Source organism: Opisthorchis viverrini (genome assembly GCF_000715545.1).
Source record: "Opisthorchis viverrini unplaced genomic scaffold opera_v5_100, whole genome shotgun sequence".
Taxonomy (NCBI): Eukaryota; Metazoa; Platyhelminthes; class Trematoda; order Opisthorchiida; family Opisthorchiidae; genus Opisthorchis; species Opisthorchis viverrini.
Genome location: NW_008751756.1, coordinates 701569 through 715977, shown reverse-complemented (window position 1 = coordinate 715977; position 14409 = coordinate 701569). Strand labels below are relative to the sequence as shown.

General features: G+C 44.3%; 1 protein-coding gene across 1 annotated transcript in view; it reads left to right on the top strand.

The window, feature by feature from the left end:
• Nucleotides 1–3924: 3924 nt before the first annotated feature.
• Nucleotides 3925–14409, top strand: part of T265_05353 (hypothetical protein) — a gene marked incomplete at both ends in the record, with an annotated part of 45054 nt that continues 34569 nt past the window's right edge. The window contains one exon of the mRNA XM_009170344.1: nt 3925–4000. Within this exon, the coding sequence (XP_009168608.1) occupies nt 3925–4000 (76 nt within the window). The remainder of the gene's footprint in view (nt 4001–14409) is intronic.

Below are 14409 nucleotides of genomic sequence, written 5' to 3'. Positions count from 1 at the left end.
TCGACAGTAACTTACGGCAATCTAAAGAGCCCAGGTGGAACAGATTATATTTTGGTTTGATATTATTATAAGCTTCTAAACTATGGCCCGACGCTTAGTTACCGCCACCAGTCAAAATGGCTGACCGCTTCCCAGTCTGGACGGTAGATATCCCTTTGTTCTTTTTGCCGCTACACTTCGCCAACGCTTTGCCACCCGTTGGGCTACTTACGAAACACGTCTTCTTCGATGGAAGCTATGAAGTTGATTTTTGAATAGGGTTTCTTTAAGAAACGATACTGCTAGCAGCTGAATTGTAAGGCGGCATTCATGCAGCACATTCAGCTGAAGGAGAACATCATAAAAGAGATACTCAGCTATGATCCGGTTGGGTCTCCCGCTGAGACCAAATTGGTGCGCAAATAGGTGTATTTCGCCTAACACTTGACAGGCTGGGATGGTTCAATTGCTTGTAAACAAAATGGTGTGAGAGTGGAACTCTAGAGAACGTCTCGTTTCTGAGGTTCCGCAGCGAGTCTACAACGCAAAGGCCGCCTCTATGTCCGCTTGGGCCAAGCCCGACGTATTCCATGTACTTCCCACTTCGCTGCCACAATAACCTATGAATTTTAATGAATTTTTTTAGCAGTACTGCTCCTGAAGGAATTCACGAATTCTTCATGTTTACTGGTCCATTCGATCACCTATCTGAACCAGTAAGAACGAATGTTTGACTGACAGTTTCATTCTAACGAAACGGATTACTGCCGCTTTTTGTCTGTGGATCATCATTCCTTTTTGAGTTGCAGTGCGACAATATCGTAAGCGATGACAGTAACCATAAAACACACTGTGAGTGTGGTCAATAAGGCGCTACGCTGCGTCCGCGTGGAACGGAGAAACCACATGACAGACACTGATTACCGTTGTTTCATGAAGGTATTGATCGTGGCATGAACTATGTGAATCAAAATCACTGACCTCGAGATTTACCACATACCAGTTGCATGTAGCACCTTAGAAGCACACCGTTGGTTCTCACTGGATCATGCAAAGATCATGTTCTTCCTGTTTCTAGAATGTAGATACTCTTGAGCTGAATTTCCCCTGAGTCCAGAGCTAGTCAGTTTGTTGTGTGTTATTGGCTCGGGGAATCCGTATTGATGAAATGCCTCAACTGCACAAACTGCCATGGTCTAGAAACATATGTGAGTACTTAACAGTTCATATTGAAGGGACGAACTGGATATCAAAGTACAGAAGGTTGGAAGTGTTAGAGAGACAATGAAAGCTGATAGTTCCCTGTCCTCCAGCAGCGATTTATCCGCAATTTTATCCGTATCGGATTCTCGGAGGACTGTGGAGAGTATATCCAGATATTTCAATCAAAGCTGAGTTCAGTGAGTAATTCACCCTCAACCACACAACCTGATCTACCAAATTTCTTTGTCAAACGGTTCTTCATTCTGAGCAAAATGATTGACACTCAGTTAAATTAACCCTTAACTGCACGCAACTGATAATCTGTTTAAAGCTCCATAAATTATGTTCATAACGGGCAGTTTTCCCTTAAATCATCATAAATACTGAAAGACATTCGAACTTGCGTTTTTATTCTTCAGTGAAATCAGCCGCTGTCAAAAAGCGGAGAACCACTTTGCAGCTTAGGAGTTCCCCATGGTGCGCACCACCATTATCTCAAGAAAAGCGAACCAACCTGTTCATCAGTCCACGATTGGCGGATGAACATTGGAATCAGCTTACACTTGGACCCAATATACACTCACTCTTCCTTCACTCACATTGTACGCGTCACTTGATCCAATGCTGGATAGCGTCCTGGTGATAACCTTTAAGTTTCAAGGCCATCCACATTCAAATCGTTCAGCTGTAGCAACCCTGTGGTGCCTAGTCGCCATGCCACCCTGTGGAGGCACGCTGATTGAGATGATGCCAGGTTGCCGAGGCTTAGACGGGAGCAGTCGACAGTGCAGAGGTTGGGTTCGCACCACGGACCTTGACCACTGAGCTGTCTCGAGTCCAGTTTTGAAGGCCAGTATTTGCCGAATATTTCCCTTTTTTGTGCACTATACAAGTTAATTAGGCGATTTCGGATCTCGACACAGAATCGCGTGACGCAGTATACCTAACTGAATAATAACCGGCACCTCATCATAAGCTTAAGCAACTCATGATGCTGATAAGTCATTTGTGGTCGGACAATGAGGTGCTCAACTATTGCAAGTTCATGGGCTCGAATCTCCCGGAAGACTCATCAGATATGCACTGCTGAATATTACCAACAAGAATGAAACGACCGTACCTTGCTTCTCAGCTTCCATATACAGTGGCATGTAATCTCGGTTGAAATAGCTTTCTTGAAAAATAGAATATATAGTGTTGTCATGTGGTGTTCAATTTCCACTTATCTGTTTGGGAAACGTTTGAGGGGGTCTTCTTTATAATGAGGGAGTCTTGTAAGTTAATGGCAGCAATGCTAATCGGATTTGCATACGGAGGTAAGTGTAGCACACTACTTCTGGTGCCATGGTTGTAGATTCTGTTATCACCAACATTTGTTCACCTGTTTATTATCTGAACTTGGGAATTCTCTTCGCCTAAGAAGAGACTACATGAAGACTGGAGGACACTGCATGCGGAACCCCTAGTCTTCACCTAAGAAGAGACTGCATGAAGACTGGAGGATCCAGTCATTGAAATAAACGCTTCACTGACCCGTAGCATATGCTTACTTAACAGGACACTGCATGCGGAACCCCTAGTCTTCGTTAGGTGATAACAAAATCGTCCTCCAGGGATCAGGAACCCAAAAAAGCATTCACCATAATGTTGGCCTTTTCTTTCAATTTTATTTCAAAGTAACTGAATGGATTTCAGAAACTTTTCTAGCCGACCATGTGGTTTATGAGGGTACTTCAGACGGTTGCAACACTGATGGTGGAATCCGGTGACAATCACTTACTGAGTAAACTTTCTTGATGGCACGCCTAACGAGAGTATCACTTTTGTGGGAAGTTAATTACACGTTCGTGAAAGACTTGAAATAGTCAAAAGATTGCAGCAAATAAACGTGCCCTACCTCGTGGTTTGGCATGCGCTTCACACCTGCAAAGTGTAAAGTGCTAATGCAAGATTGGGTGGGATCGAACCCTAGCCTCATGCTTGTGGATGAACCGATTGAGGTAGTAGACAAATTTGCTTACCTGGGCGGCGGTATCAGTCCCGGTGGTCTCACGAAAGATGAAATTTCCATCCGGATTGGGAAGGCCAGAGCAGGTTTTGCGAACCCACGTCACCTGTGGTGTAGGCGTGACATCAGCTTATCCGTCAAGGGTCGAGTTTACAATGCTGCGGTGCGCTCCATATTACTATATGGATCAGAAACCTGGCCGCTGCGCGCCGAGGACGTCAAAAGACTTTCAGTGTTTGACCATCGATGTCTTCGGAGCATTGCCCGAATCTGGTGGGAACACCGGATCAGCAATTCTGAAGTACGTCGAATGGTATTCGGGAGAAATAACTCACCCTCGATAGATGAACTGATCACACTGCACAGGTTGCGTTGGCTTGGCCACGTGCTGCGTATGCCAGTCGACCGACTTCCTCGAAGGGCTCTTTTCGCCCAACCATGTGAAGGGTGGAAGAGAGCCAGAGGCGGTCAAACAATGACTTGGCAGCGAAGTATGAAAGCCATTACCAGCAAACTCAGCTGCGCTGGTCACTGCCGTCTTCCTGGATGGGGACCCCGAGACGGGCCACATCAATGGCTAGAGACATTATCAGACATGGCCCAGTCGCGCCCTCAATGGCGCTCGTGCATCAAAGCTTTTGCCTTCAATGCATAGCTCCTTTCCCAACCCCTCCCACTTGACAGCCCACTGACAGTTCTGGATTTATGCACCAATTTACCAGCTCGCGCGTGCAATGCGCAACTACCTACCCCCCAAATCATCGATGAACGAAACTGTGGCAACTGCAACCACTGTACGACGAGTACGCGGTTATTACAGCTGACAATGATGATGATGAAGTCCAGTTATCATTAATTATACGATTCTCTTCGAGACTTTATACGTCTCTGTTTTCTTCTGTTCTGAGCACAAAAGGTTCCCGAAACTATTGTTGATTGCCATTAAACCTGGAGAAAAAACTGTCTGTTGTCAGGCATATAATCAGGCATAAATTACTTATATTTTGCTCATATAAACTGGTCAGTTAGGTTTTACCATCCAAATTTAACAGATATATGTAAACTCGTGTTCAGATTTCGGAGAAAATAAAGAACTCTTTCAACGCTTCGTTTCAGACCTTCATCAACCTCGAACTGGGCGTAAAGGTAGCTTTACGGCTGAGGGCTTGATGTATTGAAACGAGCCCCGTGTGAGACTCGATCACAGAAGAATATTTAATGAAAAACCACAAGGAAGTTTGGGATTTTTTATTTTACTTTTTGGAGACCAGGGGGGAATCTACGTTAGGTTAAAAAGCTGGAGATAAATGTAACCAGGTAACCGGAAGTCCTTCGTGTTTGCCACTCAAGTAGTTTGTGGGTTACTTGAGGCTACCACTTGTTGTTGGCTATGGACCGAATCAGCGATGCAAGGCGTCGATGACTGATTCAGTAACTACTTTGGGTCTATTCGGTTTGTCATCACGCGTTCGTGATCGTTGCAGTTGACGAAGCGTTACTGCCCGTGAAGGTTTGACTCACGTCCGTGCATTCCAACTGGTATTACTTGCACGACAGAGACGGTTGTGATCCACCGAAATAAGCTGCACTTGCGAGTTCAAAAACGCTTTTTATGGTCCATTCTATTGGGGTGACCGACACACGAACCCGATGCACATGCTTCACGTGCGACCAGCACTCTTGCACGCCGATGGAACATGTGACCACAGTTCCTTCGGTCATTCGACCTTGGCAGGTCACACGGACTGACCGACACACGAACCCCATGCACATGATTCACGCGCGACCAGCACTCTTGCAGGCCGATGGAACATGTGACCACAGTTCCCTCGGTCATTCGACCTTGGCAGGTCACACGGCTACATGGCATTTCATTTTCAAACCCTAAAACTTTGTTTTTCATTTGACTACCTCGTATCAAGGTATTTTAGATTGTTTGATTGGCTTGCCTCAATCTCTGCATGTTTGCAAAAGCTAGCTGAATCTATCCAAAAGGACTCTGCTCATATACCAGTTGCTGAAGGGACACTATACTAAGCTATCGGTTTCCAATTGCTAGTCATTAGGTAAAGAGCAATCATTGCGGATGAAACGCTCATTTTCACATCAAACTGAGGTAAAAATTAAACCCAAACGAACCTCATATGTGGGATATGTTCTGAACAAGTGTGTTGCGTAAAGCTCGTCTAGCAGGTTTTGAAAGTGTCTAAATGTTTGATTCACATCCGAAGTGTTCATTGGTTAGGCATGTTCTCCAACTATTCATCGTCGATTCTCCCAATTTTAACATGATGTTGAATGTCAATATAGTTAAAATCACTATTGACTATGCATTCATTTCGATTTCGCTGCCTTAATGTGCGAACGAATGACTAACTATACACACGCCCAGAGTGTTGTTCAAGGGAAAGATCAGTTGGAAAAAATTCCTCAACCAAGTCTACCTGATCGGTCAGTAAGAAGGCTGTCTCATAACTTTCATCGGCTTCATGAGTAACCTCCACAGCCGCACTCATGCCTCACACACAACGTCCAACCAATGAGCGCCGTGACCTTGAGTCACGCCAATGCGCGTAGTGGCTCACTCATATCGTTCTCATATTGGTTGGATTTTCATGCCGGTCAAACAGGTGACTCTAAAATGATCATCGTCGCTCTTCTGCTCTTAGTCAGTATCTTCTTCATCCGTATATACCTCATCCGCTAGCCGCGTAGACTGTCCGGATATTCTTCAGCCATTTGAGTCTTTTCCTGGTAATAATCTGAATTCTCTCTAGAAATGGGAAGTGGTGAGTTACCAAGTACAGGCCTGAATCTTCTCAAATTTTTACTTTGTTTCATCGGCATGCTCAAATCCTGTCAGTCTGTGACTAGCTGCAATGGTCCGCCACTATAATAATAAGTTGGACACTAAAATCCTTCGTCTACGTAGGCTTTCAACCTAGCAACGAAGTTGAGTTTGTCAGCATGGCATACACAAAACTGTTTTTTCTGATGCCACACAAGGTAGTTTTTACCCTCAGTTCTTTCCTCGACACCAACTACTTATTCAGCCGCGAACCGAAATCATCAAAAATTAAAAACTTGCTGTATTTATGACCACAGTTTCGTTCGTTCAAGAGGCGTAGGCGGGCTTGGTTAATTCTTTCTAATTTCCTTCTGAGATACCTAATTTGAGCGACTTCAGGTTGAACAACCGTAAGGGAATATTCACTGCTGTTTTGTTGCAAGTTGGTTGTTTCATCGTTTTTGAGCCAGTAAGCAATGACTAATTTGCCCCGTCAACTTTACATATTAATGCCTAAGCAGAGAGGTAATTCCGTAGTCAACGGCTTCTTTTGTGACATGCGTTGTGAATTAACTCCTTTCCCGTAGAACTATACATAACAATTAGTGAAGGGCGCGTTTCACCATCCTGTCATTCCATCTGTTTCTCCTCTAGAACAATGCGGAATAAACTCTTATCAATCTTCCATTTTCACAAACATCCAGGGTTATCACAGAATAATCGGAGACTTCTGCGTGCGAGTGAGAAAACTGTTACGATCGATGCTCACCGAAGACGTTAATGCCTAGTTACATGTTCTGTGGAGTAATATTCGGTGCTATGACAGTCGCTTAGCTCGGGCATGCGAAAATCTTGCGCAATGAATTTAATGCACGTTTACTTCAATGTTCCTCATAAATTTCAATGCGTCTTTGATAGACTAATGAGGATGATTTACATGGTTCGAAATTCTAGGTAACAACAGGGTTTTTGTCTGGGAATATTGATCATTTAGATGCCTCTTATGGGGTAGGAGCTCTGCGTTTGTTTTCGTTTCAAATCGCACTCTTGAACAGGACCGATTTCCACTCACGAACTCCAAGTGAAGTTCACTCACCTCCATCAGAATGCACAGTTCACAACATCTCTATAGCTGAGCAGAACATATTAGCAGTGAAATTTCGCACGATGTTTGATTGATTTAGTTTAAGGCGATGAATTCGACCATAAAATTAGTCGAATTACATGTCTGTCTATGTCTCCATGAAAAGTGTGCCTACTGACCTCGCTTTGGGTCACATCGATGTGCATAGTTCCATTTTGCTACTCAAACCAACTATGAAGTATTTTATGTCGCTCAAAACTGAACAACTGTGTGTATTTGAACCGAATCGGTGTAAATCTAACAGAAAATGTTCTAAAGAGAGGAACATGTATTTTGAGGGAGTTTAAACTAGGTGGGAGGATTAGATCTCCTAGAACCACCGACAGATGCCAATGGGCCATAATACTACTGAATACAAAGAACACTGACTGTCCATCCACTGTATCAAACTGGTGGGTATTCTGATACCTTTAAAAGATAGAGTCTTCCATAACAACCTAAGTTCACTGCGTGATGAAGATCTTGGGGATAGCCTACAAGAACACGGAGCACAACCCCCACCCACCTAGACAACCGTGTTTTCATCTGAATGCACCAAGCATGTAGATCCAGTCAAAAAAGACCACCTCCAAGAGAAGATGAATTTTCAACCTCTTCTCCAGAAGATTGTCGCACATCAGGTTGCGGCCGATGAGAAACTCTCTTCAGAGGGACCTTATTTAGAACGGATACTGTATATAATCCAAGGCAGTTCCTCTAACAATGCATAATACTGTCACAAAAATGCTCGTCTCGTAAAGATAGAACACGCTAACCAGATAAACCTATTCTCATGGATGTGTTAGAAACAGATGCTTCTTGTGGTGCGTTGTGATCGACCGTATCGACATACTTCAGGAAATGGTTCTGATAGGGACTGCTGTTTGGGGTCGATATAATCCAGCTCCAGTCGGGCGTGAAAGGAAATGGGAGCTTTTCCAGATAAGCATCGCCAAAAAATCAACCTTGGTCACCCAAAAAAGTTTAGAAAAAAGGATATGAGATTTGTAATTTAGTGCTTATTGAAGAGGGTGAAGTTGGGACATGTCATTAATAATTTGCATGAAAAGGTTCGTTTTTCGGTACCTTTTAGTTTCCCGGCAGATCCCTCCGGAAATCCACTGCTGGGGAAGGACTCGCCCTGCGTGGTTTTCACGGCGAGATAGAATAGAATTACTGTCCTAAACTCCATCCTAGACCGCTCCACCCAAGTTCCCTTTTGAAGACCGATTTCTTGCGGACACTGTCGGGCATTACACCTCCACCTGTCAGAAACAGTTGAAAGCGTCATTTGGTGGCCATCGCTGCTGATGGATCACTCCGTGAGTTTGCAAAAACTTATTGCCGTCTCCTTGACACGAACGAGAGTTGCAAGCGTCAGAAAGTTCGCTTAAGGTTTTACGTCCGAACGGAGAAAATGTTTGCAGGAAATGAGCCTCGATGCGGATAACGAATTGTTTTCATCAAAAATAAGTCAAGGTTGTGTATGTATACTAAATTGGAGCTGGCAAAAGGTGGCGGGGCTTAACTTTTCGCACATGCGCTTCTTGTATGAGTGGCGGGTCTTATCTGGAAAAGATCCAGGAAATATAGTAGGATCTGAGAAAAATGCCTTGGATACCTGTGACAAATGGAGGTCACAGTTCACCTACTTTTTGATTGCCTGCGGTTGTAGATTGTAACTACAGGTCAAATATGTTGACGCTTGAATTTGACCCAGCTCCTGATGCATCGGACAAAAACTGGGATACTGGCGAACAATAAAAATGGGAAAATTCAAGAGGAAAGATTTGGGTTTTCCAATCAGCTAAATTTTGACGTAAGCCACGGCATCTTTTGTTTGAACTGGAATGTTCTCTCCCTATAGTCGCACTTTAATAAACTGAAATAGATTTATAGCTTGTGTAGTGATAAGAAATAGTTAAAGATTGTAGCGAAGAGACAGGAATCTATCAGGTTGGGGGGGGGTGAGTTGTGTATCACCGTAACTTTCATCTATACACGGATGGGAGGTTTCCATTCGCGGACCATAGACTTTGCCATACATGACCGGTCAATGGAGAAAATGCTGATAGATACGGACTCCTGGTTCGGAACATGTGCGTGGAGTTGTCTCCTGAGAACCTGCAGCACCACGTTAGTCTGCCGGTGCCCATCCGCTGCCCAGTGGTCAGGACATCGAACCGAATGCTTTGACAGACAGCCTTAATCATCCTTCTGTCTGGTTGTGAGCATTCTGACAGCACATACAGCCACGAATACCACAGCCAAAATACTATCATGCCACAATGGTCGACGGGTTGTGCCATCATCCGGGTCGTCTTAGTTGCTCTATACTACAGGGCCTCGTTTACTATATTTTCACGTGATCCCTCGTCTTCCTTACCCCACCCCAGTGGGTACAATACCCAGGAAAATCCAAAAATTAGAACTAGCAGCCTTGCTGGATATTTACCACCCGCAGAGACAACTTGTGCACGTTCGTCTTTAGCAGCAGTCTTAAAGACTTTAAATCAATCATCCCGCCCCGCAATTAGGTTTCTTTATCCGCCTGGAATGTTCGCATCCAGAAGCAAGCAGAACAACAGAGTGTTGCCGTTCGTCTGCATTGTTTGTCTGTCGGAAAAAACAAGCCAAGACCCAAGTAGTGAATTGACTGTCACCTTGGTGTGTACCGGTTTCCGGCTGCGTACCCTGAGTGGTAGACGCACCACGGGGAGTTTGTGTTGGATCATCGATTGGAAAAATCTCTCTCTACATGATCGGATATTCACTGATAGTTGCCTCTGTGCGTTTCATTTGGCAACATCTGTGATGGAATCTGCTCATGTCCCAGTGTGCAATAGCCGTGACTCTGACAAAGACGCTCTAGTGGTCCCTTCACAAAGGACACAAACACCGTTCTGGATACTGGGAAGATGAATGCTCAGGTCGGTAGGCTTAGAGCTAATGTGGATCAGTTGGGTGGCCCTTTTGAACCGGACTTGAGGTGCACGAACAATGGAAAAGGTTTACTGTAACTGTGTGCTGACCACAGACTTATTTCTTGGTGTCAGCTTCCGGAACAGTGAAACAGAAACTCGAAAACCTGATGCCAGCCAACGAACCCAGACTGGACCCCAATAGACCACGATGCCATCGGTTACTGTTGGTGAGGAGCCGTTCCCTCTGGAGTGTCTCTGTGGACCGTCATCGCGAACTTGTTCGTTGTTGTCACCGTAGAGGCTTTTCAGGTATGCGCATAGAGAGCAGATCTCACTTAGCAATTGATAGGCTAATGTGTCCAAAACTTAAACTTATTAGAGATGACTCCTTCAAAACCCCTTGCTGATTCGACGTCGGATGTTAGTGATTACTATCTCTATCATATGAAATACATTCAGCTTCTCCTGTGCACGAAGCCTCTGAAAGAAGAGCTCTTCCGTGGTTAGGCAACGGCAGATTGCTTCCGGTCGCAACCGCAGTCCACCTTGGCGCATCATTCGACGCCAGATAAAGCGATTTTTACGTGCCGACAGCGAGGATAGTTGGTCTGAAATGTCGAAGAAATTGAAACAACAAAAAAAGCTTAGAAATATCCTCAGATTGTCCCACTGGATTCGTGAGAAACGTCCTAGGGAGATCTGGGTCGGTGGGAACATCTGCAGCATAATGGTTCTCTGACATAAAAAAGTAGAAAGTGGAGACATCGAGCGGTAATTCGGTTGGTCCCATGCTACTTTCCATACACAATATCGATGCTTAATGGAAACGCGAACACTGGGTACAATACTCACTTCGGCATCATAAGTGTTCCAGTAGATATCCATACTCAAGTGTCAACGTGCTGTTTGCTCCGATTAAATTTTACTTGTTCTGTTCATAGACGGCTTCAAATTCCTCAGTCGGTGCCTTTCTGCCCTATTTGCGTTCATCTCGGGGACAAAGACCTCCATGGACAACAAAGGTCCACTGATAATAGTACCCGGATTCAAAAACGATATTCGTAGTGAATGTAGTAACCACACGGGTGTCAGTTTGACTCGCGTTGCAACAAGGCTTCCGATTCATCATCGTACTACAGTGGGACGCGAAACATTGACCCTTAAGCATCCAGCGGGATTCAGACCGGGAAGAGGCCGATTCGAAATCATCTTCGCACCCCGTAAGGTGTTAGAGCGGTCCCAGAAGACCAACAATCCTAGTGTTCCTTGACTTCAGTTGTGCGTTTGTATCTGGCGATCGGTCAGTGCTCTCGATCACACTTACTCAACAGGGTGAGCTCTCCGAAAACTTTCCTACGGAAAGTGGTGTCCGACAAAGATGTCCACCCTCCGTTCTCATTCACATTCATCGTGGGTGAAACACTGAAGCAAACGCCCAAAGTTTCCCCGAATCCGTGTTCAAATCGTTTCTGGTAAGAACCTTGTCTGTCTGGAGTAGGCAGATGAAGTAGTCTTCATTTTGAAGTACGTGTCCTGTTAAATAAACTGGCCATTATCGTACCATCTTTCGGCATGCGCCAAAAACCTTCAATTTGCAAAGTCATGTTTCAGAAGGCACCGTGTCAGAAATTCCCCCTAACAATTTAAGGAGAATCGCTGTAGGTTGTGGAGAATTTCCAATATCCCGGCAATTGATTTAACTCTGACAAAAGTGTGTCTGATGAAATCAGTGCAAGAATCTCAAAGACTCGAATTACGTTTGCCAATTTGCGTCACTTATAGTGTCAAATTCGTACCACGGGGTCTTAGAGGTCGAACGTACCGGGCTAAACTAAGGGCTGTATTGTTTTACGGTCGAGAAACATGTTTTCAGTGGGGAGATGATGTGAGGCGATTTGATGCTAAAATGGCGTGCGCGACGTTAGTTTGCTTCCAGATTGTACAACCCAGCGCTTAAAGATATTGGCTTGCGATAGGTCATCTCTTCTTCCCTTCATCGACCTTAGACTTTAAAGTGATGTTAAATATACCATGGCTTGTGCGACAGTGCAGTCAACAAGGATGATGATGAGTTAAGCTCTTAAGCTATATATTCATATATGTGAATATATATTTATATACTTTCACTAATGGCTATCTAATGTCTCAACCGTCATTCATGCGTGTGTAAACCAAATCACTCTTCATGTTACAGGAGATAGGCTGTTAAGACAAAGTAAAAGGGTGAGTGGTGATCATTCAAGACTTCATGGTGGAAAAATCTCCTTCCAAGAAAGCTTACAGCATGATGCATGCAACCAGGAAGGGAGGCTGGCCGCAAGAAATAGCTTAACGGTTTTGGAGTATCACGTAATAGTCGTTCAACTGTTCAGTGAACTGGGCAATTTGATTGCGAACGTCTCACCAATAATCGAGGGGACAACATCAGTGCGTTCCTGGGAGCGTAACGATGGGCTCTGAGTAGTGGTGCTTGTGTGTCAATATATATTCTACCAGTGTGGGCTAACCTTCAATCACTTGTTGTTTGGTCGGGTGTTCCCATTTATTGGTCTGCCATTCCTTTATCCTATTTGGTCGGTAAACACGTGATGCTTGAGCGATGCCTCCTGTTATCGTCCCCTGATCGACGTTGGCGTGACCCTCGTCCTTAACCTCCTGGTTCAGAACCTCTTGTTGATCAGAGTTTAAGCTTGATTCTAGGTCTGTCGGCCTTCTCCGAATATTCCGGTTCAACACAGGCCAACATATAAGCAAAGCTAGGTAAAAGAACAATGGACTGCGACGCGTCTCTAAGTACTATGCTAATTTTGGGCAAAAACTGATATCGATAGTGGTTGGGAGAAACCGAGTTATTGAGCGTTACTCTGTTGAGGCTAAATCTCAATAAATCTGTTGAGTAAGCAATCAAGCATTTGCCAGTGAAAGACGAACGGAGGATGAACCAGTTCAGGTTCTGTTTATTTTTATAACACGAGGCTGTTTGGTTTTTACACCAGTAAACAGTATCTATTTTTGTGAACTTAGGAAGCGAAGCAACTAAGGATCAAACAGCAAAATGACGTTCATACTAAAATTTCTGGCAAGCTTTTGGATAGCGTACTACTTGTAAGGTCAATGAAAACTCAGCCAATATCCACCTTGCTGGTGCTCATCGATATGTTGAATATCATTGAAACTAAAAAATTAGGTGGTCTGTGTGTCTCAGCGGAATCTCAGTTGAGTAAGTCGGTCAGTTTGCAAATAATTGTTCCGCAATACTCTGTTCAGACTTCTGGTTCAGTAGTGAAAACCTGAATATTTTCAACTATGCATGGTTAGCACAACAGCGCAACCTGGTTCGATGGTCTCCTATACCTACGTTGGTTGGTGCTATTTTACTCTGTGACCAGTGTAACTCCTCAGTTGAATGCGTGACTCAAGAACAACATGTTTTATTACGTTCCAGATTTGAACTCCACCTTCTTCGTGGAAGTAGTCACGTCTGAGATAAAATGGCGTATTTATCCAGCTGTTGCTGGATAGGTGTCTCAAAGGACTCGTTCAGCTGTTCAGCTGTAGCACCCTTCGGTGCCTAACTGCGATGTCACATGAAGTTCGCACGAGGGCTGGGATACTGTCAGGTTGCCCAAGCCTAGACAGGGAAAGTCAAGAGGTTGGGTTCGAACCACGGCTCTAACCACTTGGGCCAGGACTAGACCCAAAACAATCGAAATGATGAGCTACCTGTTTCTCGATTGCTCATTTTTGTAATATGCCCGCTGAACAGTCCCTGTGGGTCATCATGGCGATCTTTATAAAACGGTCTACGAGTGCACAAGTGTGCGTATTGCTACGAGAACAATCGATTGATTCGCATGCCACATTATTCTACCTAATGGACGATAAATAACTCCACTAATCCCGGTGCGAAAATAGACAGAACCAGAAACTATTTTGGTGTGAGCAAGAGAGATGTGGCCAATGCACAATTTAAGAGGACCTAAATAGAGATTAGTTTAAACGATGGAATGTGTCTCTGAAGTATGATCTCGTAGCGACTTTGGCATCCGTCCACATAAGCCAGCCAGGAAGTCAACAAATATTTTTTATCAGTTCAATGCCAAGGCTTTCTCAGGTCAACAGCACAAGTTTGTTCACAAATACGCGCGTGCTGCTGTGGATACAATCTAGTTGTATCCATCAACTAAAAAATTTATTAACCAGCACAATGTGCGCAAAAAGCCTGCGACTCGTTTAAATCCGTCAAAAAGAGAATCACTTATTCACTGGTAGCTGCTACGTATGAACCGTTAAATTAGTGAATCTAGGGTCTTGGTCAAAACACACGCTACCAATAAAGGTCAACAACAGCTTTTGTGATAAACTCCGCCATTAGTCTCCTTGA